The sequence below is a fragment of the Pteronotus mesoamericanus genome, unplaced genomic scaffold (assembly GCF_021234165.1).
Source record: "Pteronotus mesoamericanus isolate MK-2021 breed Mesoamerican mustached bat unplaced genomic scaffold, CSHL_Meso_final scaffold_54, whole genome shotgun sequence".
NCBI classification, from domain to species: Eukaryota; Metazoa; Chordata; class Mammalia; order Chiroptera; family Mormoopidae; genus Pteronotus; species Pteronotus mesoamericanus.
Window position 1 is genome coordinate 60,435,177 of NW_026555321.1, and position 23,805 is coordinate 60,458,981.

The 23,805-nt window shown below is 38.9% G+C and overlaps 1 protein-coding gene across 1 annotated transcript in view; it reads left to right on the top strand.

Annotated features, from left to right (window-relative positions):
* MMP16 (matrix metallopeptidase 16) overlaps positions 1–23,805 on the top strand; it is a 269,641-nt gene that overhangs the window by 128,997 nt on the left and 116,839 nt on the right. Inside the window, exon 2 of the mRNA XM_054595067.1 lies at positions 12,072–12,220. Within this exon, the coding sequence (XP_054451042.1) occupies positions 12,072–12,220 (149 nt within the window). The remainder of the gene's footprint in view (positions 1–12,071; positions 12,221–23,805) is intronic.

Sequence of the window (23,805 nt, forward strand, 5' to 3'; positions counted from 1 at the left end):
TCCTGTATTGTGATTCATCCTAGTAAAGAATAGTGTGTCTTCATTTTATCTTAAGGCATTGATAAACTTTTGAAGTTCAACAACGGGAGGAAAATTTACTTCTCTAGCCCTTAATACTGGCCTGACAGACTAAGTAAGAACATATATTCTAAACATTCTCCGCTTGAACTTGCCTTTAGGCAGGAGAACTACTAATATCTCCTTGTTTTCATTGATAATCATCTTTTAGGACATTACCCCAAAATGCGAGTGTAGATTGCTGAGCGAATTAATATAAGTTTTCACAATGTAAGCTTTCATAATGTAATATAAGTTTTACATGAAATATTAGTGACACAGACATTCTTTCTAAATGATTACACTGAAGCTTTGTATGCCTGCTACTCCATTTTTACTAGTCTAATGAAGGCAATATCTGTTAGCCCAGAATTTAATATTTAAGTATTGGCCTTTTGTTGCTTGGTATGTTTTCTTGCTCTGCAGAAAACAGCACTCTCCGCATTGTTCCTGCATTGGAATAATAACTAAGGGCAGGAAATGAGTTTTGTCTAAAAGATGGCAAGGTATCTGAATGTGTTAATGCAAGGGTGAAGTTCTTTTCTTTAATTTTTATTGAATTTATTGAGGTGACATTGGTTAATAAAATTAATAAGGTTAGATTTTTGTTGTTGCATTTAAGGTTCTGTAGGCGGTTATTCCAGTAATGATGAGACGAGCTAACTCTTGATAATAAAGGAGTCAAGTTTTGCCTCCAAATTGATTGTTTTTCTCTTAACATGTTTTTAGTGCTCTCAAATGCACGTCTGTTTAGTGAGCAATCTAAAACAAAGCAAAGAAACCAAAACAAATCTGCCAGATTTGTCACACTGCCCCTTTTTGTTTTGGGACTAGGAGAATTTCCAAGCAGATGGTTCTTTAGATCTGTAGTTTGTTTTTCTTCTCCACTTTTACCATTCAGATCTCACCTGAATTTTCGGTCTTGCCTCATGCCAAGGACAGGTTTTAACTTGAACAGATAAAATTTCAAGAACTCAGAGCTATTAGTGAGCCCAACATATGACTTACTGAGCAAGAATTATTGTCACAGATTTATATATTCTCAATCCTCACATGACTCCTACAAATTCAATGTCATTTCCCTCAAATGCACATGAGAAGAAATTGCTCCTTAATCTCAAATATGCATTTGAAAACTTTGAAAAAATATTGAAGGGACAAACAATCTCAGGAGGCAAATTTAGAATCTCCAATCATCCGGGAGAATCAATATTTTCACATCATGCTGAAGACAGAGACGTATTTCAAATACCATCTGTGGAGATTGATATCTATGGTATAGTCTTTTTTTTTTCTATTTTTTTTTATTAATTTACTTTTTAAATTCATTTGTCTCTGCTTACCCCCCACCTCTTTCCCTTGCCCCCTCCCACCTTCCCTCCCTCAGCTCTTCCCCTTTGGTTTTGTCCATGAGTCCTTGCTATATGTTCCTTGACTTTCCCCTTCCCTTCCCTTTCCCTGCCCTCCCCCCCTTCCCTCTTGTCTCTGTTGATTTCTTTTCCTTTCAGTGTTGCTGGTCATATTTTCCTTGCTTCTTTGCATTGTTGGTTAGGTTCCGCTTATAGGTGAGATCATATGGTATTTGTCTTTCGCCCCCTGGCTTATTTCGCTTAGCATGATGCTCTCCAGTTCCATCCATGCTGTCCCAAAGTTTAGTACTTCTTTTTTTCTTTCTGATGTGTAGTATTCCATTGTGTATATGTACCATATTTTTTGATCCAGTCATCTACTGATGGGCATTTAGGTTGCTTCCAACACTTGGCTATTGTCAATTGTGCTGCTATGAACACTGGGGTGCAGAGGTTCTTTTGTATTGGCGTTTTGGTGTTCTCAGGGTATAGTCCCAGCAGGGGAATCGCTGGATCCAAAGACAGTTCCATTTTCAGCTTTCTGAGGAAATTCCACACTGCTTTCCATAGTGGCTGCACCAGTCTGCATTCCCACCAACAGTGGACTAGAGTTCCCTTTTCTCCACAGCCTCGCCAGCACCTGTTGTTTGTGGATCTGTTTATGATGGCCATTCTGACCGGTGTGAGGTGGTACCTCATGGTGGTTTTGATCTGCATTTCTCTGATGGCTAGTGATACTGAGCATCCTTTCAAATGCCTCTGGACCCTCTGTATCTCCTCCTTAGAAAAGCATCTGCCCAGGTCCTTTGCCCGTTTTTTGATTGGATCGTTTGTCTTCTTGGAGTAGAGTCGAGTGAGTTCTTTGTATATCTTGGAGATCAAGCCTCTATCTGATGTATCATTAGCAAATATATTTTCCCAAACGGTTGGCTCCCTTTTCATTTTGCTGATGTTTTCTTTAGCCGTGCAGAAGCTTCTTATTTTTATGAGGTCCCACTTGTTTATTCTTTCCTTTCTGTCCCTTGCTTTAGGAGACATATCAGTGAAAAAATGGCTGCGTGGGATATCTGAGAGTTTCCTGCCAATGTTCTCCTCTAGGACTTTGATGGTGTTGCGACTTATATTTAAGTCTTTTATCTATCTTGAGTTTATTTCTGTGTATGGTGTCAGCTGATGATCCAATTTCAATTTTTTGCATGTAGCCATCCAGCTCTCCCATCACCATTTGTTGAAGAGGCTGTTATTGCTCCATTTTATGCTTCTGCCCCCTTTGTCAAATATTAGATGTCCATAGAGACCTGGGCTTATTTCTGGGCTTTCTATTCTGTTCCACTGGTCTATGGGTCTGTTCCTGTGCCAGTACCAGATTGTTTTGAGTATGGTGGCTTTGTAGTAGAGTTTGATGTCCGGTATTGTGACCCCTCCTACTTTGTGTTTCTTTCTCAAAATTGCTGCAGCTATTCGGGGTCGTTTATGGTTCCATATAAATTTTTGACATGTCTGTTCTATTTCTGTGAAATATGTCATTGGTATCTTAATAGGGATTGCGTTGAATCTATAAATTGCTTTTGGTAGTATGGACATTTTGAGGATATTAATTCTTCCAATACATGAGCACGGTATATGCTTCCATTTATTTGTATCTTCCTTAATTTCTTTTTTCAATGTTGTGTAGTTTTCTGCATACAGGTCTTTTGTGTCTTTGGTTAAATTTATCCCTAGGTACTTTATCTTTTTTCGTGCTATGTCAAATGGTATATTTTTTCTGATTTCTTCTTCTTCTATTGCATTGCTGGTGTACAAAAACGCCTTTGATTTCTGAATGTTGACTTTGTATCCTGCTGTTTTGCCACATTCACTTATTAGGTTGAGGAGTTTTTTGGTAGAGTCTACAGGGTTCTCTATGTACACTATCATGTCATCTGCAAACAATGATAGTTTTACTTCCTCCTTTCCTATTTGGATACCTTTTATCTCTTTCTCTTGTCTGACCGCTGTGGCTAGGACTTCCAATACGATGTTGAAAAGAAGCAGTGAGAGCGGACATCCTTGTCGTGTTCCCGATCTTAGTGGGAAAGCTTTCAGTTTTTGCCCGTTGAGTATGATGTTGGCTGTAGGTTTTTCATATATGGCCTTTATTACGTTGAGGAATGCCCCATTTATTCCCGTATTGCTGAGTGTTTTGATCATAAATGGGTGCTGTACCTTGTCAAATGCTTTTTGTGCATTTATTGAGATGATCATGTGGTTTTGGTCTTTTCTTTGATTTATGTGATGTATCACGTTTACTGATTTGCATATATTGAACCATCCCTGCATCCCTGGGATGAATCCCACTTAATCGTGGTGGATAATCTTTTGACTGTATTGCTGGACGTGGTTTGCCAATATTTTGTTGAGGATTTTAGCATCTATGTTCATCAGCGAAATTGGCCTATAGTTTTCTTTCTTTGTAGGGTCTTTATCTGGTTTTGGGATCAGGGTGATGCTGGCCTCATAGAAGGAGTCTGGGAGTCTTCCCTCCTCTTGGATTTTTTGGAATAGTCTGAGAAGGACAGGGGTTAGCTCTTCCTTAAATATTTTGTAAAATTCTCCTGGGAATCCGTCTGGATTTCCATTTCCCCAGCTGTTATCGGTCTGTTCAAGCTTTCTGTTTCTTCGTCCTTCAGTGTTGGAAGATTATACTTTTCTAAAAATTTATCCATTTCATCAAGATTTTCAAATTTCTTGGCATATAATTGTTCATAATAGTTTCTGATGATCATTTGTATTTCTGTGGTATCCATTGTTATTTCTCCTCTTTCATTTCTGATATTATTAATTTGGGTCCTCTCCCTTTTTTTCTTGATGAGTCTACTTAAAGGCTTGTCAACTTTATTAATCTTTTCAAAGAACCAGCTTCTGGATTGGTTGATCCTCTGAATTGTTCTTTTTGTCTCTATGTCATTCAGTTCTGCTCTAATCTTGACTATTTCCTTCCTTCTACTTGCTCTGGGATTTATTTGTTGTTGTTTCTCCAGTTCTTGAAGTTGTAGTGTTAGGTCTTTTATTTGAAATGTTTCTATCTTTTTAAGGTAAGCCTGTATTGCTATGAACTTCCCTCTCAGGACCGCCTTTGCTGTGTCCCATAGGTTTTAGACAGTTGTCTGTTCATTTTCATTTGTTTCCAGAAATTTTGTGATTTCTTCTCTTATCTCATTATTGATCCATACATTGTTTAATAGTGTACTGTTCAGTCTCCATGAGTTTGCAAGTTTTTGCAGTTTCTCTTTGAGGGTGATTTCGAGATTCAAGGCCTTGTGGTCTGAGAAAAGTTAGATATTATTTCAATTTTCCTGAATTTACTGAGGCTTGCTTTGTGTCCTAGCATGTGGTCTATCTTTGAAAAACTGCCATGAGCATTTGAAAAGAATGTGTATTTTTCTTCTTTGGGATGTTAGGTTCTATATATGTCAGTTAAGTCTCTTTGATTCAGTGTGTCATTCAGTGCCACGATATGTTTATTAATGTTTTGTTTGGAAGATCTGTCCAATTTTGACAGTGGGGTGTTGAAATCCCCTACTATCAGTGTGTTGCTGTCTATATCTTTTTTGAAGTCATCCAACAATTTCCTTATAAACTTGGGGGCTCCTATATTGGGAGCATATAAGTTTACAATGTTGATGTCTTCTTGAGAGATTCTTCCTTTCAGTATGATAAAGTGCCCCTCTGGGTCTCTCTTTATGTCCTTTGCTTTGAAATCTACTTTGTCTGATACAGGTATGGCAACGCCCGCCTTTTTCTCATGTCCATATGCTTGGAATATTACTTTCCATCCCTTTACTTTCAATCTGTGTATGTCTTTTGCTCTGAGGTGGGTCTCTTGTAGGCTGCATATGTGTGGGTCATGATTTCTTATCCATTCAGCTACCCTGTGTCTTTTGATTGGGGCATTGAGTCCATTCACATTGAGAGATATTACTGATAGAAACTTACTCATCTTTTCTCTTTGTACTTGTGTTCCTCTCTGTCTCATTCTTTTCCTTCATCTGCTTAAACCAGTCCCCCTAGCATATCTTGGAGTGCTGGTTTGGTAGAGATGTAATCTTTTAGCTTTCTTTTGTCTGGGAAACTCCGTATTTCTCCTTCTATTTTAATGGAGAGTCTAGCTGCCTAGAGTAGCCTTGGCTGTAGGCCCTTGCTTTTCATAGCTTGGAATATTTGTTGCCATTCCCTTCTGGCTTGTAGTGTTTCTGTTGAGAAGTCAGCTCCTAGGCGTATTGGGGCCCCCTTGTATGTTACTTTCTCCTTCTCCCTTGCTGCCTTGAGGATTCTCTCTTTGTCTTTGACATTTGCCATTTTAATGAAGATGTGTCTTGGAGTGGACCTCCTTGGGTCCCTCTTGAGTGGGGTCCTCTGTGCCTCCTGGATCCATGAGAGCCTTTCTCTCCTCAAATTAGGGAAATTTTCCATCATTACTTTTTCGAGGAGGTTCTCTATTCCTTGCTCCTCTTCTTCTCCTTCTGGTATCCCTATTATACGGATATTATTGCGTTTCAGGTTGTCCTGCATTTCCCTAAATGCTTCTTCATTCTTTTTGAGCCGTTTTCCATTTCTTGTTCTTTCTGGAAGCTTTTTTCTACCTTGTCCTCCATCTCACTGATTTGATCCTCAGCTTCATCCACCCTGCTTTGGATTCCTTCTACTGTGTTCTTCAATTCAGAAATGGGATTCTTCATATCCTCTTGTGTCTTCTTGATAGTTTCTATGTCCTTTTCCAGGTTGCTATAGTTTGCTGTAAGATCCTGATAGTTTCTCTGCAGTTTCTCATAGTTATCTTTGAGCCGGCTGAGCTCATTGAGCTTCCTTAGAACCATTGTTTTGAATTCCATATCTGATAGTTCCCTTGCCTCTATTTCATTTAGCTCTCTCTGTGGGGAGTCCCCTTTTCCACTCATTTGAGGGGAACTTCTTTTTCTTCCCATTTTTGTGAGAGTCTGTTAAGTATTTTTGTCCTTTACTTTTCTTTCTGGGCTTGCCTCTGATGATGTCAGTTGTTGACCCTATAGGGCCTTGGGTTGTTTTTTTGAGCCTTTCAGGAGTCTAATGCCTGTGTCTGACTCCTGCTTGGAGCAGCTCTGTGACCCCTTCGGTCAGGGCTGGGCTATTTTTTGGGATCTCTCTGTGCTCTCACGCGGGCTCCTTGAGCGCGTTCCCAGCGCGGCAGGGTCCCCCACCTGCCTGGGCTGGCATGTGTTTGCCCCAGACCAGGGGGCTTATTCGCGACCTCCCGTACTCATCTGGCCTCCCTGGCACGCGAGGTTCGCGGCACTGGTCAGTTTAGGGTCTTCTATTGTGTGTTTTCCCCGCTTTTGGCTCTTTGCGTGCGTTGCTTCCCCTTGCCAAATGGGGACTACGGAAATGGGAGGAAATCAGCTCTAGGACTCTCCAGTTAATCCTGTTTCTGGTCTCTCCTCCAGGGACTCTGGGCAGTTCTACTTATTTTGCGGGCCTCTCCGCAATCGCGGCGGATAGGTCAATTTATGCCTGCCGTTGCCCCTCTGTGCAATCCCTCGCAGGCCGTGTGGGTGCCAGTCTGTGTGAGGCCTTGCCGGCAGGTGCAAGCGTTCACCAGTCCGCGTGGGTCACACACACTCTCGCCAACCCTCCCCAGTCACTCGGCGCAAGTGTGTGCGCCTGCTCTGGGTGTTTTGGGGGTGTCTATGTTTGCTTTTCAGCTTTTTGCTCTTTGGGGGTGTGGCCTCTTCCCATGCAATGGAGACTATGGCAAGGAGAAGGAGTCGGGACTCCCCGGTTCCTCCTCCCGTTCTTTCCCCAATGCCTCCGTTTCTAGTCTCCCATCAGGGGCCTCTGGGCAGTTCTGTGACCCCTTCGGCTAAGGATCCAACCCCTGTGTGGACTGCGTTTCAATCACAGGCAGTCTGGTTCATGCGTGCCCTGCTTCTGCCTCTTTGGGGTCGCGCCTTTCCAGCCCACAATGGAGACTACCCAACGGGGAGGGAGTCGGGACTCCCGTTTCCTCCTCCCGTTCTTTCCCCAACACCTCTGTCTCCAGTCTCTCCTCAAGGCTCTTCCAGCCAGTCTGCACTCAGCCCCCCAGCTCACATGCACAAGCTGTGTGCGGAGTGCACAAAAGGCAGATTAATTGATGCCCTTATGCCTGAGCGAGATGGTAGCTGTAGCGTGGGAGGTGCTTTATCACTGGGGCTCCCCTAGCCGCGGTGTCACACCAGTCTTTTCCCAGGCACCAGCCCACCCTGCTGCCACCGCCACCCAGAGATCAAGGAAGGTGGCTGCCACTGCAATTTTTGCATTGTCCCTTTAAATGTCTCTTTGCATCCCCAGCCACCTGTCTCTGGCAGAGAGCGCCCCTAAGATTTTTGGGGTTGCGTTTTGTCTGTATTTTCTCGGCTTTAGCTGCTGTAGTTTAGGGGTTCCTGTTTATGATTCAGACCCCGTTCTTCTCGGGGGGGGGGGGTCGGCGCTAACTGGCTGTTTCAATGTCCCTCTGGTGCCAGTTCCCGTGGGCACCCAGCCTACCCTCTCGAGCCTCCACCGCAATTCTCACCAGTTGGGATGTGTGAGAGTAGAATCCACTGTCCGCGGCACCAAGGTTCCTCTCCCACTATCGCTCCACTGCTTTCCAGGTGATTACTCCACTTTTTAGTTGCAATTCCAGTTCGGTTTTGGGAGGAGGTCAGCGTGACTCCCTTTCACTCCTCCGCCATCTTTCCACTCCTCTCTATGGTTTAGTCTTTAAAAGGGAGATTACTTTCAAATACTAATGTGTAGATTTAATTTAATTTTTAAATATTATTTTTATATTTTATTTTTTATTAAATCATTTTTTTGTTTTTCTATTACAGTTGTCCCATTTTTTCCCCCTTTGCCTTGCACCACCCATCCCAATCCCCACTCCCACAGTTGATTCCCACACTGTTGTCCATGTTCATGGGTCATTCATACATGTTCTTTGTCTAGTCCCTTCCCCTTTTATCCACTACTATCTTTTTATCAAGTAAGATATTATATGTTTGAATTTAGTAGTAAACAAAAAAAGAGAGAGAAGGAAAGGTCTTCCTCTGTGTCATGTCTCCTATGGCTCATTTGTAAAATGATAAAGTGCTAAGGATATCTCCTGTGCTCTGCATGTGCAACCAGAAGGTTTTATTCCATAGAAATAGAATGAGGTACTTATCCCAGAGTTCCTTCTATGATGACCACAGGCAAGTGTTTGTACCTGACCTTCATTCACTGGTAACTTAAGAGTCAGTGTTTACAAAGCACTATCACCAGATTATAGTGGTTTCCTACCAGTGGTTTTGAGTGTACCATCCAGTTTGTATCTGGCTAGATTTATGTCACCTTGTTGACCAACTTGGTCTCCTCAAGGAGCATTAGCATCTTATTATTTAGAGATATTTGGTATAGTTCTTTTTAATTTTCTGTCACACCAAAAATGATCAGACTCTCAAAAACAAAAACAAACTCAAGAGAGGATACTCCCTGTGTGAATATAAGATTATTTTATCAAGTATTTGTTTTCATCTGTGGTTTCCACAGTGAATATTATGTGTGTAAAGAAGTACCATGGATCCAATTAATACTGCATGGCATTGTAAGTATGATTACTTGCTTTTCACATTCACCTAGAATAAGGTTGTCTATGGAAGTTTTGCTTCAATAAGAAAATATCATGGAGGGCTCACTGGTATCATACTCTAACTCAGAAATTTTCAACCTCTTTAATCTCATGGCACATATAAACTAATTACTAAAATTCTTTGGCACACTAAAAAATGTATTTTTGGCCAATCTGTCAAAAAATAGGTGTAATTTTGATTCATTCACACCAGATGGCTATGTTGTGTGGGCCGTTGTCATTTCTTCATTTGACAATCTAAAGGGAAAGAGGTCAGTTCCCCTGACTAATTAGTCAGGTATGGCATGTTTTAAAAATTCTTGTGGCATACCAGCTGAAAATTGCTGCTCTAGATAGTCATGCCTGAGTCTCCACTGCTTTGTGGAAAGATATATATTTCAATTGAGAATTATCACTAATGACCAATTTTTTTAGTATTCATTCACCTTTATTTCAATTACAGTTTATGTTCAATATGATTTTATATTAGTTTCAAGTGTATAGCATAGTGATGAGACAATCCTAGACTTTACAAAGTAATCCCCCCCAATATTTCCAGTACTTACCTGGCTCCTTATGTAGCTATTATAATATCATTGATTTTATTCCCCCTACTGTATTTTACAACCTCAAGACTATTTTGTAGCTATCAATTTACACTTAATCCCTTCACCTTTTTCACCCAGTTCCCCAACTCCCCTCCACTCTGGAAACCATCAGTCTGTTCCTTGTGTCTATAAGCCTGGTTCATTATTGGCCAGGTCTTGATGATGTTAAAAAAAGATTTCTTGATTAACAAACAACAGTGACATTAAGAGTGATCAACTCAAGGTGACCCATAACCTTAATGACATTGATCTGTAGGCCAAGAAACAAACTTTGATCATAAAAATTGTAGCTCTCTTAGTTTACCTGATATTTTATAATTAAAAAGAATTACCCACTTCTCAATCATTTGGAAAAACAGCTTTTCATGATAAATGACATAAAAAAGAACAAAAAAATCATAATTCATTTTTTATTATTCTAACTAATTTGTTTGAAAAGCTAAGACATAAATCAAATATTTATTTTTTAAAACATGTTATTTTTATATCATGCACCTAAAATTTACATTTTTATGGCCTTTCTATTTGTATATAAATTACAGGGCTTATTATTAATGGTTTTCTCTTTACTCATAAATGTAATTGCCAGTAGCGTAGCACCATGGATAACCTAGCAAAATCAGCTCTCCAGCAAGTAAGAAATGAATGCAAACAATGTGTTACAAGAAGAAAAGAGTTCAACTTCAGAATACTAATGCATGTGTATTATTAAAAATCAAGCTAAAATCTCCTAATTTGGTGGAAGTTGCATGACAATTGATACTAAGTTTCATAGTAAATAATATATTGCCTTCATTCAGAAAAATATGTAATCTGTTTCAGACCGTCCCACAGTTGACAGGTAGCTAACTTTGTATGCGTAGGTGAAACCGGTATCTTGGCATATTGCCACTGTTTGATGCGTGAGTTTACTTGATGGAGTTTCCACTATTAACCTTCCTAACAGCAAAACATTGCTAATCTCTTACATACTTTTAGAATGAATGTTTCTATTTATTTTCAAGGCATTGTGTTTAAAGTTTTGCACCTTTGGGGAATCAGTTTCTTGAAAATACCACAAAATATCCCGCCTCGTGTTCCACATGTTAAAACATTGGCATATTTAATAGTGGTTTCTTTTGGTGGAATCAATTTCTACAATTGCTGTTTATTTTCACCAAGAAAATAACTCCTAACTCCTTTGTGTTTAGGTTGCAAGGCCACATGGAAGTGTGTTAGGTGTTGGGGAAAGCTGGGGATTCCTGGAACTGTCACTTAAAGGACAGACTCAGGTGGGGAGAGGACACCTTTCACTACATAGCACCCTGCTGTCTGTCCCCAAGTCATGATGATACAGCCCTTTTCAGGCTTTCAAGCAGCTCACTTCACTTTGAGAAATCTTAGAGGCCTGTGGAAAACTTACATAAGGGACCAAATTGATGGGACATGCACTGACCATATAACTGTACACTTAAAATAAATGCATAGAATGTAAAACCAGGCAATGTCTGCTCTTTGCTGATTCTCCCCATCCCCCCTGCCACCCAGATATCCTGGGTTTTTTACGTATAACCTTAAGTGACTCTGAATTGTTAATGTCATCATGACTGAGATATGAGCTCAGCTCATATCTCTCTCTCATGGACCTCCCAGATTGCCCCTCCCTGGTGAAGAGGAGAATAAAAATCATAAGATCCTTAGAGACAAGACCAAGTTTACTTAAGATCATCTGATTTCATCTGTATGTGAAAAGTTGCCCACTTACATTATTTGGATTGAAGTGACTTCCCTTAAATATGAAAGAATATTATTTGCTTGAGAAACATTTACCTACCCTTGAGGACACCTAGCTGCAGTTGAGTAGACCAGTTGCATGGAATTTGTACACAGAATGTTGAGATGGAATCCTATAGCTTCCCTGTACAGGCGTGACTCAGCCCAACTGGAGTTAATGGCCAGGTGTTTAGGAAACAAGCATTTTAGGAGTGAGTGACAAATTCCCATTTTTTCACCTTCTAGCAGGATGTCCCAGTGGGTCACAGTGTAGAAAAAATACCAACTTTAGTTTTAAGAAGTTGAATTCCCAGAGGGCAGGAGTGATCTTGTTTGTGATTTTATCCAGTATTTACTGCAGTGCCTTATAAACTGTCACCTTGCAACAAATGAATCATCTTTTTTTTTTTGCAGTTAGCATTTTTAGGTATATTAGAAAGATTTGTAACAACCACTTAAATTACATTTAAATAACTAAAACTATAGAATATATGTTAAAACGAGACAAAACCCTTAAATAGTTAAAAAGAGGCAAAACCGTTAAACAAATCTTCCCTTGTAGAGGACATAAAGTTTAGAAGTCTGCTATAGACATAACTCATTATAATAAAGCCGTTGTCACATTGTAAATTTGATCGCAAAGGGACATTGCTTGAATTGCAGGTGTGGCTGCAGAAGTACGGCTACCTGCCTCCGACAGACCCCCGGATGTCAGTGCTGCGCTCAGCAGAGACCCTGCAGTCTGCCCTGGCAGCCATGCAGCAGTTCTATGGCATCAACATGACGGGCAAGGTGGACCGGAACACCATCGAGTAAGTTGCCACTCCTGCCCTTTCTCTGTGGGTCCTTGAGCCAGACTATGTCATCTGAAAACCTGTAATGAACTCCAGCTACCTCAAATGGAATCACTTTTCTCATGAACTGACCTTCCAAATTTAACTTTTTTAAACTTCAGTCCTCTGAGACGTCAGATTTACTCATGTGAATTTAGCAGCACATTTTCAAAATAAGAAAGAAAATATGAACAAAGGGGAGAATGGGAGTCACAGTGGGCCCACTTGCGGCTGTTTCAAGAAGAGGGACCATCAGTGATGTGTTGGCTGGCTATACAGTTGGGAAGGGCATATGGGCACATCTCATCCTTGTCTAGTGATGTCACAGCAGCCACTTGAAATTGATCAAATCAGAATATTGACCCCAGGGAAAACAGAAATAGTCCAAATCAGGACTCTTTGGGGAAGAGGGTAGCAGAGAGCTGGTCTTTAGTTTATTAGCCTCCCATGAGTGATAATTTGCTAATTGTTTAAATCAAGGAGGAATCTTCCCTGAAAAGTCTTGGCTTTCAATTGTTTATTAACTCTTTAATAATGTTTGTCACTTTATTGATTGATTCTTCAATCGTTCCTTCATGTATGTATTAAACCAATCATTCTTTACTGGATATTTTATCTGTGAAAGAGCAGAGACAGACTCAGGGGACTTGGTCTGTTCTTCAAAGGGACTTGGCCTTTAAGGGGTTGCTGACATAGTCATGAATTATTTTACCACAGGTGCACTGGAACTTCCCAACATCATGAAAAGCATTATTACTTCTGGTGAGCACAGGAGGAAGTAATTAATTCCTTCAGTTCAGGGAAGCTTTGTTTGTGTTTAATGAGTCCTTGATACAAAGTAAATCTCTCTCATCATTTACTCTGATCGTCATATATCACCTCTCCATAGGAGGGAGGAGAAGGATGCATTTTTTCTATTTTTCAAATAAGGGAACAAAGCTAGTAAAGAAACAGAGTCCAAGGTAGCTACAGAACCTGGGCCTTTTGATGTTTAGTTGGGGAACTTTTACCATGCTGTATACTTTGATAAGGACATATTTTTCTTTTCTGTTCTTTTTTTTAAATTGTCACCTGGGGATATGTTTATTGACTTTAGAGAGAGAGGAAAGGGGAGGGAAGGGGGGAGAGAGTGAAAGAGAAACATCAATTGGTGGCCTCCTGTACACAGCTCGACCAGTTATTGACACTGCAGCCTAGGTATGTGCCCTGACAGGAGATCAAACCCACGGCCTTCTAATGTATGGGATGATGCTCCAACCAACTGAGCTGCCCAGCCAGGGTAGGATGAATTTTTCTTTTTAAATCTTAAATACTTGAAGTATTTGGGCTCAGACATATATAACTAATCCTGACATATTAAACTGATTTAATATGTAATTTTAAAATTATAATTTTTGCCTTCTAATGCTTAAGGCAGATGTTCATCATGCTATTTCTATTTCATCAAAAGCACATGATAAAGGCGTGGAGAGTACACATCAAGTCAATTTGAAAAAATAAACATGTTACCTCTCCAAGTGTTCTTAAGAGATATGTAAGTAATAACTTTGATTTACATCTGGGAAAATAGGATCAAGAATTAATGCATTCTGTAATAAAGAGAAACTTATTATCAATATCAGGAATAAAATGTGGTTATTTTCCACCAGCTGCCCTGTCATCATTTCAATTCTCCCTTCAAACTTTCATTTTAACACATAATGTATCTCTTGAAATACCTCCAGGTTTTTGTAGCTGTGTATAGTACAGAATTCCACTTAAATTAGACTCGCCATCCCTACATTTCACAAAGTAATCTGCACAGCCTTCTTGTACCTTAGAGCTGTTCTGTTCTGAGTTTTTGAAAAATATGATATGTTGTCAAAAATACAATAAATTGAGACATTGGAAAAATTACATTTTTTATTTTTATTTAAAATATGCTTATTATTACATACTAAAATTAAGAAAGTAGAGTCTTATAGAAGATAGAATTGGTTTACAGAGATCCCACTTGTCATTGGAAGAACTCAGGACAGAAAGGTTTGATTTCTTTTTTTTTTAATTTTTTACTGTTGTTCTATTACAGCCATCCGAATTCACCCCCACCCTTTGCCATCCTCCACCCAGCAAACCACCCCACTACAGTCAGTTCCCACACTGTTGTCCATATACATGGGTCATTCAAACATGTCCTGTCCCTTCTTTCAAACATTATCCCCCTCATCCGTCCCCCCCAGCCCCTATCAATCTGTTCCACATTACCATAAACAGACAAAAAGAAAGGTCTCTGTGTAGAGATGCTGAAGGGGCCTGTTCAGGATTGAGATGAACACCCTATGGAAGGAGTCCATGTCCAAGAGTCTGTGGCTGTCCTTGGAGGAAGATGCAGGGGACATGGTGTTTTCCTGGCTCACTGGCTCACGTTCTAGACCTGGAGAAACATGTCAGTGTGTTGGTGTTAAATTAGCATTCCAGTGAATTATAACATTAGTGAGAGACCTGATATGCAGGCAGCCTTTAATTAAACCAACCAGTGTTTTGGTTGGTTTTGGTGTTTTACTTTTTTTAACCACATTTTGCCCTAATTTAGTCTCTTCAGAATTGGAAATGCCTTTTTCCCATTAAACAGTGTTATCTCCATAGTAATTTCTAGGTGTGCCCTCTAAAGCCTTGTTAAACCTCATCATTCCCTACCTCCACTGCCATGCTTCCTCTGTTCTCTGTCCCACTGCCATTGTCACTCATCTTAGACACCCTGTCACTTCCTTTGCCTCCTTGTTGCTCAAGTATTCGGGTCAAAGAGGGTACTTTTTATCTAAGTAAAAACCCCATAATCATGCTACTTAAACAATTGTCTGTGTTTTTGTGATCTTAAGTGGATGTGTGCTAACAATCCATGCTGCAATGACACTTGGTTATTTTATACAGTCAAATTATAAGGTGTGAGATTTTATCTAAACCTTATTACATAAAATATGGACTACAATTATGGATGTAAAATTTTTCCTCTGTGTTGAAATACTGTCTTAGGATTCACTTTCAGATGCTATCAAATTTTATCTAATTTTAGACAGTTGTCAAGATCAATTGTTTTTAAACTAAATAATTATACCCACTTTTGGCAGACAGACATTTGGTACATTTAGTCTATAATTCTTGGACAATTTAAAACAGCAGTGCTATTTGTGGTAATCTATATATGATGTTAAAGTTATGAACCATTTTGAAGCTACAGATGTATTTATTACCTTAAATGGTGTATTATATTGCTTTTATATTAATTAGCATTGGTGTTGTAGAAATAGTAATAAAGACAAATGTCTTCACCCCCCAAATTAGCTCATTTTAGTATATTGCAACAGTTCTTTCAACTGATGGGTTTCTTAGCTAATTTTTGTGAGCAGGTTCACTTACATTTCCTAATAAAAAGGATGTAGTTAGCAAAGAAAGAAAAACATAACAAGGATATAATGAAAATGAGTCTAATATGTTTTCATAAAGTGAATAATAAGTATTATTTTCAATTTTGGTTTTTATGTGTGCACAGTGTTATGCATTGAAGCTTGATGGGATATCATTTTCAAGGTGATTTTTTTCTTTCGGATCTACACACACACACACACACATTGGATGATCTGAGTAATTCTGCTTTATTTATTTATACCATGCCCAGAAATTTTTCTTAATCAAAATTAATTTAACTGAAAAAATACCTTTTTACAAAGAATAATTATGAAACTGTAGAGCTATTTGAACTCATAATCTGAGAATTAAAATATTTAAATATATCAAGAAGCCCAAACCTTTTGACAAAGTTATCACTATGTTTCATGACTTTTCATTAATATAAGATTCATCAGTAATTAAAGTTCTTTTTGTGGTATATTCAGAGCATACTAATGGTACTCAAATACTGTAACATTATAGGATAGGTGTATCCTTACTTGGCCAGTACAGAAGGATGGCTGAGAACTAAATAAGCAGTAGCTTAAGATTTTTGTCCTGAAAGGTGGGAGGTGTATGTTTGCAGACAGGCTGACTCTAATGCTTTTGTTCACACTGAAGAACACGGAGGCTTATTACATTTACTCTCTGTGCTTGAGTTTTTAAGTATTTTAACTTTTCAACATCAGCCTTGTAAAAATAACACCTGTGTTGCAGGCAGGTTGTAAGTTGATAGAAGAAAAGAGCAAGGACCACATGGCTTCACAGGTGAACTTTACCAAACAGTCTGAGAAGAACTAACACCTCTCTTTCTCAAACTATTTTATAAAACTCAAGAGAAGGGAAGGGTTCCAAATTCATTTCATAAGACCAACATTATCCTAATGCCAAAACCAGATAAAGACACTAAATAAAGGATATTATAGGGCAATATCACTGATGAGCAAAGATGCTAAAATCCTCAACAAAATATTAGCAAACCGAATACAGCAGTGCATCAAAAAGATCATATGCCATGATCAAGTGGGATTTACTCAGAGAATGCAAGGATGGTACAACATTCAGAAATCAATAAATGGTTTACCGCATTAAAAAATGAAAAATAAAGACCACATGAGTATATCAATAGATACAGAAAAAGCTTTTGATAAAATCTAGCAACATTGTATGATAAAACTCTCAACAAAGTCAGAATAGAGGGATCATACCTGAACATAATAAAGGCCATATATGACAGACACACTGCCAGCATCATACTCAATGGGCAAAAACTATGAGCGTTCCCCTTAAAATAAGGAACAAGACAGGGATGTCTGCTTTCACCTCTCATATTCAACATAGTATTGGAAGTCTTAGCTACAGTGATCAGACAAGAAGAAGATATAAAAGTCATCCAAACTGGAAAGGGAGAAGTAAAACTGTCTTTATTTGCAGATGATATTATTCTGTACTAGAAAACCCCAAAGACTCTATCTAGAAACTACTATAATTGATACATGAATTTAGCAAAGTAGCAGTATACAAAATAAATATTCAGAAATCAGTTGCAATTTATATTCCAATAACAAACTAACAAAAAGGAAAATTACGAAAAGAATCCTGTTCACAGTTGCTTCTAAAAGAATAAAATACCTAGGATAAAACTATCCAAGAATGTAAAAGATCCATACTCAGAAAATTATAAGAAACTGTAGAAGGAAATTGAAGAAGATATAAATAAGTGGAAACACACACCACGTTAATGGATAGGATAAATTAACATCGTCAAAATATCCATACTACTCAAAGCAATCTATAGATTCAACACAATTGCTATGAAAATCCCAATGATGTATTTCACAGAACTAGAACATATATTTCAAAAATTTATGTAGAACCACAAAAAGCTCTACATAACAACAGCAATGCTGAAAAAGAACAAATTTGGAGGAATCACTCTACTAATACCAAACCACATTACAAGACCATAGTAATCAAAGCAGCCTGGTACTGGCATAAAAACATATACATAGATCAGTAGAATAGGACAGAAAACCCAGAAATAAACCCACACCTTTATAGTCAATTAATATTTGACAGAGAAAGCAAGCACACATAATGGGCTAAAGATAGTTTATTTGATAAATGGTGTTGGTAAAATTGGACAGATATGTGCAGAAAATTGGACCACCTTCTTACACCACACACAAGAATAAATTCAAAATGGATCAAAGACTGCAATCTTAGACCTGAAACCATAAAAACCCTAGAAGAAAACATAGGCAGCAAAATCTTGGCCGTTGCTCATGGAAATTTTTTATCAGATATATCTTCCCAAGTGACAGAAACAAAAGAAAAATAGCTGGAGCTTCATCAAACTAAAAAGGAAAGGAAATCATCAACAAAATAAAAAGACAACCCAGCTCATTTACTTCAAAGATGGTGGAGTGAATGGAAGTCACACTAACCTGCTCCCAGGACCAATCTGGAATTACAACTAAATTATGGAGAAATCACCCAGAACAAACAACTGAAGCCAAATAACCTTGGACAGACAGAAAAATCAGCTTCAGCACAACCTGACTGGTAAGAAGTATGGTAGAGGCTTGAGAAGGCTGACTTGATGCCTATAGGCAGCAGTGCTGGAGAGATAATTGAGCAGCTGTTTGGAACCCTGTAGTGTCAGTGGAGGCAGTCTAGCTTCCTCAACCAGGTAATTAAGGGGAGCACCTTCTGACAGGCTCGAAGGAGTCTGATAAAGCAGGGTTCTCACAGTCTTGAGCCTGGGTCTCATAGCCTTGAGTCTGAGTGCAATAAACTGCCCTTTAGCCTTGAGTAGGCTTGCATGCGCAGCTCATGCTAGGTTACTTCACTTCTTGGTCTGAAGCTGGCTTTGTTCCTTCTGGTACTTAAGGAGGTAGGGACTCCTCATGAAGAGAAAGTGAGTGAGGGATTCTGGGAACCAACTTAGATATGGGCTTGTGGCCAGTGTGACTCCCTTGACACAGGCTTGTGACCTGTGTGACTCCCCCAAATAAAGGCATGTCAAGCATCCACATGACTCCACACATATTCTTCTGTCTACCTGAGTCTCGAGTGGACCTGCCCAGCCTAAGGAGGGTGAAACACAAACACCCTGGGAAGAGCAGAGTCTAAACCCTAAGCTGAAGGGCCTAGAGCACTAGAGACCAAAAAGTACATAGATAAAACCAGTGGCAAAAAGCAGCAGGGTTGCTCTCTGCCATTGATGGGCAGCTAGAGACATAAAGTGCCATTTAGAGGGCTAACCCACAAATTTTCATTTGCAGCCACTTACCCTGGGCTCCGGCAAAGGCGGCTGCAGAATGGGCTAGAGATGCCTGAGGAAAGACTAAGGACAGAAGCTTTGGAGAGAGAACTAGGAGAGTACATGCCGGGGATCCTGGTGTTGAGTCATTCCCCATAAGGCAGAAGCCATCTTGCTCAGACAGGCCATTCCCCTCTGCGGCAGCAGCCTGAAGGGAAACAATAGCCCTGACCCCAGAAGGAAATTTGCCCTGGCCTTGTGGTGCTTAAGCCTGACTGCTGAGTGCAGGGTGATTAGATTAACAACCAAAGAAGTCAGCCACAGGCAGTAGATCCCTGGCAAAAGATGGGCAGAGCAGCCTAGAGATGCTTGAGGAGAGACTGGGGATACAGAGGCTTTAGGGAGAGAACTGAGAGTAGATGCCAGGGATCCTGGTGATGAGTCACTCCCCATAAAGCAGCAACCTGAGGGAAAACAATAGCCACAACTCCAAGAGGGATTCTGCTGCACCCCATTGTGCTTAAGCCTGACTGCTGAGTGCAGAGTGATTGGATTAACAACTGAAGGAGACAGCCACAGACGGTGGATCCCTGAAAGGCTTGATCAGGCTACCTAAGGTTGGACAGGGTCAACATCTGATATCACTAGAGGAAGATCCAGAAAGAAAAAACAGTGGTAAATAATACAGGATATCAAGATGAAATACACTGTGGTCTTCTCTATGAATTGCAATATTTTCTTTCCTGCATAACTTTTTAACATTTATTTCTTGTCCTTCAACTTTGTGCATATCCCACCGTCTTCATTCCCTTTTTAATTAATAATGTAAATGTTACTTTCTTCACATTGCTCTGACTCCCAACTCTTCAAGGTGCTCCTCTATCCTCTCAAAATCATTTTTCTTTCAGTAGCTCATCTCATATTTGCTCTCCTTTCTTATAAAAGTCTTAACCTCTTTACACCCTTATTAATACTGGTTCATTTGCTGTTGATAGTAGGAATGTGAAGGGGAGTTATTTTTGCTGATATGGGTCTGTTTTTGGGGCTTTGTACTTTTGTTCTGGCACCCCCTGCACAACAGGATGCAAGACGTAGTAGGCGCAGTGACTCTCATTTAACTAGCTGTAGGGAAGGACCCACAAAGAATAACCCAACAAGAATCAAAAACCGATTACATCCAGAAAGCCAACATAGGTGGCATAAAGGGCATCCCAAGAGCATCAAGTTCAGGAGATCAAGAAGACTGCACCACTGAATATCACAAGTTTCCTACCATAGAAGATCATACCACAAAGTCAGGGAGTAAAAACATATCATTTCTCAAAGTAGAAGGAAATAAGAAGAATCTCACCAATAATGGGAAGACAAAGAAACACTCCCCAATTGAAAGGAAAGGAGGAACCCTCAGAAAGAGTGTTAAATGAAATAAAGGCAAGTCAACTATCAGATATTGAGTTCAAACCAATGGCTCTAAGGAAGCTCAATGACCTCAGTGAGAATTACCAAAAACTTAAGGGAAGCTATGAGGAACTTACTGCAAACTATATCAGCAGGAAAAAGGACATAGAAACAATCATTAAGAGGCAAGAAGAAATGAAGAATACAATATTTAAATTGAAGAACACAGTAGAAGGAATCATAAGCAGGCAAGATTAAGCAGAGGATCGAATCAGCAAGAATGGGGGACTAGGTAGAAAAAAAATTCCCAGAAAGAGCAAGAAAAGAGAAAAAGACTCAGAAAGAATGAAGAGGAGTTAAGGGAACTACAAAATTGCATGAAACATAATAATATCTGTATAACAGGGATACCAGAAGAAGAAGAGGAACAAGGGATAGAGGACCTGTTTGAAAAAGTAATGATGGAAAAACTTCCCTAATTTGAGGAGAGAAAAAGTCACACAATGCAAGAAGCATTGGGGGTCCCCATCAAGAGGAACACAAAGAGGCCCACTCCAAGACACAGCATAATGAAAATGCCAAAATTCAAAGACAAAGAGAGAATCTTAAAGGAGCCAAGGGAGGAACAGGAAGTAACATACACGGGATCTCCAATAAGGTTAGCAGCTGACTTCTCAACAGAAACACTACGAGCCAGAAGGGAATGGCAATAAATATTCCAAGTAATGAAAAAACAAAGGCCTGCAACTGTGACTACTCTTCCCACAAGGCTCTCAATTAAAATGGAAGGCTATATAATGAGCTTCCCAGACAAAATAAGGCTAAAGGAATACACCTCCACCAAACCAGCACTGCAAGACCTGCTAAAGGGACTGCTTTAAGACGGTGAAGAGAAAAGAGTGAGAGGGAGAGGAACACAGGCACAAAAGGGAAAACTGGCAGTGAATAAGTACCCATCAGTAATAACCTTAAATGTAAATGGATTAAATGCTCCAGTCAAAAGAAAAAGGTAGTTGAATGGAAAACATGACCCACACATAAGCTTCTTACAGGAGACCCACCTCAACAAAAGATCTATAGAGACTGAAAGTGAAGTTTGAGAAAAAATATTCTAAGCAAACAGACAGGAAAAAATGCCAGTGTAGTAATACTTATATCAGACAAAACAGACTTCAAAACAAAGGCCATACAAAGAGACACAGATGTGCACTTCATAATATCCAAGGGAAGAATCCATAAAGAAGATATAAATATGGTAAACATATGCATCCAACATAGGAGGACCTATATTGGGTGCATGCATATATATCTATATGAAAACTCTTGAGGGACTTCAAGAAAGATACAAAGAGCCACAGAATTATAGCAGGGGATTTTAACACTCCACAGTCAACAATGGATAGATCTTCCAAACAAAATATCAACAAGATATTGTGGAACTGAATGGTGCATTAGATCAAACCGACTGAACTGATTTTATATGTATATATATATATATATATATATAGAGAGAGAGAGAGAGAGAGAGAGAGAGAGAGAGAGAGAGGTTTTATACTTATTTAAAACCTTTCATCCTAAAGAAGAAAAATACACATTCTTTTCAAATGCACATGGAACATTTTCAAAGACATACCACGTGATAAGATACAAAACAAGCCTCAACAAATTCAAGAAAATAGAAATTACAACAAGCATTTTCTTGGACTAAAAGAGTCTGAAACTAGAAACCAGCATCAAGGAAAAAACTAAAAAATGTTCAAACTCATTGAAACTGAATAGCATTGTATCAAGCAATGAATGGGTTAATAATGAGATCAAGGAAGAAATCAAAAAGTTTCTGGAAAAAAAATGAAAATGAACACATAACAGTTCAAATCCTATGGAACACAACAAAGGCACTTCTGAGAAGGAAGTTCTTAGCAACACAGGCCTACCTAAAAAGGATAGAAACACTTCAAATAAACAACCTAACCTTACATGTACAAGAACTGGAGGAAGGACAGCAAAGAAAGTCCAGTGCGAGTATAAAGAAGGCAATAATCAAGATCAGAGCAGAATTTAACAACATAGAGAATAATAAAACAATTCAAAGGATCAATAAATCCAGGAGCTGGTTCTTTGAAATGATAAAGAAAACCAACAAGCCTTTAAGCAGACTCATCAAGAAAAAAGAGAGAGAGGACCCAAATAAATAAAATAAGAAAACAAAGAAGAGAAATTACACTGATACCACAGAAATAAAAAGGATTGTAAGACATTACTACGAAAAACTACATGCAAAGAAATTTGATAACCTGGGTGAAATGGATAAATTTCTGGAAAAATATAATCTCCCAAAACAGAAAGCCTAAACAGACTGATAACAGATGCTGAAATTGAAACAGTAATAAAAAAAAAAAAATCTTGGCACACAAAAGGCCTGGACCAGACAGTTTCACAGGAGGATTTTAGAAACATTTCAGGCAGAACAGATGCCTATTTTCCTCAGATTATTCCAAAAATATCTAAGGAAAGATTTAAATGCTTTTTTATGAAACCAGCATCATTCTAATTCCAAAACTAGACAAAGACACAACAAAGAAAGAAAACTACAGGCCAACAGGCCAATATCACTGAAGAATATAGATGCTAAAATCCTCAACAAAATATTGGCAAACCACATCCAGCAATACATTGAAGAGATCATATACCTTGATCATGTAGGATTCATCCCAAGGATGCAAGGATGGTTCAATATTCACAAATCAAATGTATCACACCACATAAAAGGAAAGAAAAATCACATGACCATATCAATAGATGTGGGAAAAGCATTTGATAAGGTACAGCACTCATTTATGGTAAAACACTCAGCAAAGTGTGAGTAGAGGGAGAATGCCTCAACATAATAAAGGCCATATGTGAACAACCTAGAGCCAAAATCATACTCAACAGGCAAAAAGTGAGTTTTCCCACTAAGTTTGGGAACAAGACAAAGATGTCCGCTTTTACCACTTCTGTTCAACATAGTATTGGAACCCCTAGCCACAGCAATAAGTCAAGAAAAAGAAATAAAAGACATCCAGATTTGAAAGGAAAAAGTAAAGCTGTCATTTTTAGCAGATGATATGATCATGTACATAGAAAACCCTGTAGTCTCCACCAAAAAACTGTTCGACCTAATAAGTGAATTTGGCAAAACAGAGGGATACAAAGTCAATATTGAGAAATCAAAAGCATTTTTGTATCCCAACAATGAAATATCAGAGTCAGAAATCAGAAAAAAAATCCCATTTGCTATAGCAATAAGAAAAATAAATTAACTAGGAATAAACTTATCCAAAGAGGTAAAACACCTGTACTCAGAAAACTATGCCACACTGAAGAAAGAATTTAAGGAAGACACAAATAAATGGGAGCTCATACTGTGTTCATGGATGGGAAGAATAAAAATCATCAAAATGTCCATACTACCCAAAGCAATGTATAAATTGAA